The sequence below is a fragment of the Asparagus officinalis genome, chromosome 8 (assembly GCF_001876935.1).
Source record: "Asparagus officinalis chromosome 8, Aspof.V1, whole genome shotgun sequence".
Lineage (NCBI taxonomy): Eukaryota > Viridiplantae > Streptophyta > Magnoliopsida > Asparagales > Asparagaceae > Asparagus > Asparagus officinalis.
In genome coordinates this window covers 18,770,434-18,773,646 of record NC_033801.1, presented here as the reverse complement: position 1 = coordinate 18,773,646, position 3,213 = coordinate 18,770,434, and the positions used below count along the sequence as shown (strand labels likewise).

At 35.1% G+C, this 3,213-nt stretch overlaps 2 protein-coding genes across 14 annotated transcripts in view; one reads left to right on the top strand and one right to left on the bottom strand.

Annotated features, from left to right (window-relative positions):
- The window catches only part of LOC109820956 (peptidyl-tRNA hydrolase, mitochondrial-like), a 4,593-nt gene extending 4,496 nt beyond the window's left edge, over positions 1-97 (top strand). The window contains exon 9 of the mRNA XM_020387152.1: positions 58-97. Coding sequence (XP_020242741.1) covers positions 58-97 — 40 coding nt within the window. The remainder of the gene's footprint in view (positions 1-57) is intronic.
- The window catches only part of LOC109819844 (golgin subfamily A member 1), a 6,351-nt gene continuing 4,002 nt past the window's right edge, over positions 865-3,213 (bottom strand). For 2 of the 13 annotated variants that reach the window (XM_020385778.1, XM_020385789.1), the window contains exons 10-12: positions 1,694-1,773; positions 1,286-1,593; positions 865-1,188 (exon numbers count right to left, since the gene is read on the bottom strand). In XM_020385778.1, coding sequence (XP_020241367.1) covers positions 1,558-1,593; positions 1,694-1,773 — 116 coding nt within the window. In that variant the 3' untranslated portion in view covers positions 865-1,188; positions 1,286-1,557. Of the gene's footprint in view, positions 1,189-1,285; positions 1,594-1,693; positions 1,779-3,213 lie in introns of those variants that run through there. The other 11 variants (XM_020385779.1, XM_020385781.1, XM_020385783.1 and 8 more) reach the window with 11 other exon arrangements.

Sequence of the window (3,213 nt, the reverse complement as noted above, 5' to 3'; positions counted from 1 at the left end):
ATGATATCTTGGTCTCTTTTGCTTAATGTATTTCTATAAGAACCTTATTTCATGCAGTATTTGTGGAAAATCCGATAATACCATACCAAAACCTTAACATCCTTTGACAAACATTGCAAATTTGCATGTCGCAACTTGTATATTTATGATTGAAGAGGGCATGAAGAATGAGGACTGATAAAAGGCAGTATGTGATATCCTGCAATCTTTTATTAGCTCTTGTAATATTCGACTGATAGGAGGATTGCATGTATGTAATATCAATTCCCAGTTTGAATTACAATTCTCCTTGTCTTCCTTTAGAAATTGGACTGCTACTTCAATTCGTTACCGTATTGGTTTCTAATTCAGTTATATCTCATGTGTCACTTTGATTTCGTTTTTATTTTTTACTCTTGGTTTCTAATTCAGTTATATCTCATGTGTCACATTGATTTCGTTTTTATTTTTTACTCTTAAGAATTGAAAGATTCGTTCAGTTCATATAGAAACGATCTGGACTGAAGCGTGTAAGTGATATCTAGCATCAAAGTTAATCAAAAATAAATGACACGCTTAAAAGAAAAAAGTGAGGGGAAGCAATATTGGCAAAAAAGTTGTACCTAAATCGTTTCCGGGAAAACTGCATGTCAGTCATTACATTCCTCCATAACCACTGGAAAACCTAGCCTTGTTCAACTCTTTATTACAAACCTCGTAACACTAAAGCACCTTAAATTACCCCATGATCTATCAAAACTCAATCGCCGAATCCTGGATTCCTCCAAAAAGTTTATTATTTTACTTTCAGCTAGCCTTCTGATTTCTCTGGAGATGACAGTTATACATAGCAGGATCAAGTTCTGGACACACGCATAGCGTCAGTTGTATAGAACTCTCCCTTACATTCATTTAAAAGCTTAAACTGGACATAAAGATGCATTCAGTGATACGTCACATACATCAAACGATATGGATATGATAGTGATGCATCCAGTGGTTCCAAATTCACATATCATACAATTTACTCTCAGTAGATGTCAAACTCACACATCCTAAAGTTTCCTGTGGTTTCAATCTACGTAATTACATTTTACTTGAGAACAAAAAAGTAGGCCATCATATGTTGTTTTCAGTATGGGATCTTGAACTACCTTGAAAGTGGCCTCTGAAAGTTAACCCACCCAGATCAGTGTTAAGTTGGAGCTGCTGGAAATCAAGTCAATGCGAGAATGATTAGTCGCTTGCTCACTTCTCTCAGGAAAAGATGGCGAAAGAAAATATTGTTACTTTAGAGAGCAGAGACCTTTCAGAGCTTCTAGTCAAGTTATTGAGTTCTCAGAGTCGCAAGTATTTCACCAACAAAGTATTATTAACCTGCATGTCAGGAATACAAATTTGATTAGTCTTAAACATTTAGATTTGAAGCAGGGCTAATTTGTGAAACGCTGCGCTCATGGAATGATGAGAAAAGGTACACCTAAATATAAAACCTAATAACTACTCATAGGCAGAGGTAGTTTCAAATACAATCTTGTCATCTGAATTAGGATATACGTTTATCCTTGATGCAGAATTTCAGCACTCGCGTCTTGGAGAATGATTATCAGGAGGCTGCATTAAGTTCCAATAAACATTCACTTTAACTGAACAATAAATATTTAATGAAAGATGAATCCAGCTAATGGATTTGGCGCAGAAAATCATTGCTTGCCTTAAACAAACACGGGCTGACACGAGTTCTTTTGCAAGAAGATTCATCTTCTATCGTGTGTTGCTCTTTCGATATCACAACTGCACTAGACATGATACTTTCTTCATGTCAGAGATTAATATTTCCACAAATGTTGAAATCAAGACATGAGAGAGCAAAATTTGAGTCAGCAAAGCAGCATTTAAATATTGTATAGAAGAATGGTTAGGCTACTGGTAAGAGTAGTTATTTTCAAGTGTGTTGCTTTCAAGATATCACAACTATGCTAGACAGGAGACCACATCCATGTGAGACAACACTATTGTATAGAGCAGAATTATGAATCAGCAAAGAGCATTCTATGTTGTGTTTGATAAACATGGTGGCAACATATCGGAACTAATTAAATGAGTATGATAGTCCATAAATAAAAACAGAACTACTAGTCAGTTCCTACTTCAGTATGGTCAAAGATCTATCAACTCGAGCACAAATATGCTTTGAACAAACCCTGATGCCAAATAGAGAATATGGTTTCAGACCTATAAAATCTTTGCTATATATTAACTATTATGCCATCAGATTTTCTTTCCACCAAGAACTGAATAAACCACATCTTGATATTGCTCGTCTAGCTTTCTTGAAGATCAGTTATCTTCCAGACAGATTCTCAGAATACTGTGTCAGAGTATCTTTCAGTCTTACTTATTCTAAAATCAGATTGTAAGAGATGTAAGCATTTTCATCAATGTTCTACTTGTATTTGTCCCATCTTCAAGCTCAAACATTGCACCTATCTTATTAACAGCAGTGAAACTCTCCATCCAGAATCAGTGTGCTCGGAATCATGAAGCTCCCTTCCAAACAGCAACCGTAATAACTTCCTTTCTTTCTCACTGTTGCCTCAAATTCCATGTTTATTCTAGTTCGTTTTAACTATATAAACATCTTCATCCATTTCAAATAGCTGTATGCCGAATACTGCTGAAGCTAGCCCACCTCATTCACCTTATTGTACTTCTGTTTGGGCATGTGCCCAACCATGTCATCACAACCAAATTACCCTGTCGTATTTCTTTACCATCAATGTTTAAACATTTAAAAAATAAGAGATGCATATGTGTAAATCTAAATTCTAACAATGGGCTTGCCAATTAAAAAAAGAAGGGATAGGATATTTGTTCGAACCAGATTGCAGTCAAAAACATCAAGAGTAACAAGAAGGATTTGCAACCTAAAGTAAGCAAATGGTCTCTTATATGCATTGCTTTTAGTTCGAATGCAGTAATATCCAAGATGTGGTACAAATGGAATGCATCTTCATTCATTAGTTTGACGAATAAATTTTGATCTCAAAGTGGAGATAGCTTTATTTAAGAAACAATCTGGTGTTATTCTCAGATCACTGTCAGTAACTTTTGAAGTCATCGTGTCACAGTAAGTCTTATATTTATCAATAGAAATATGTTCAAGCATGAAATATAGTGATAAAACAGGAACATGACATATAGTGATAGAACAGGAACTGTATTTTCAAAACA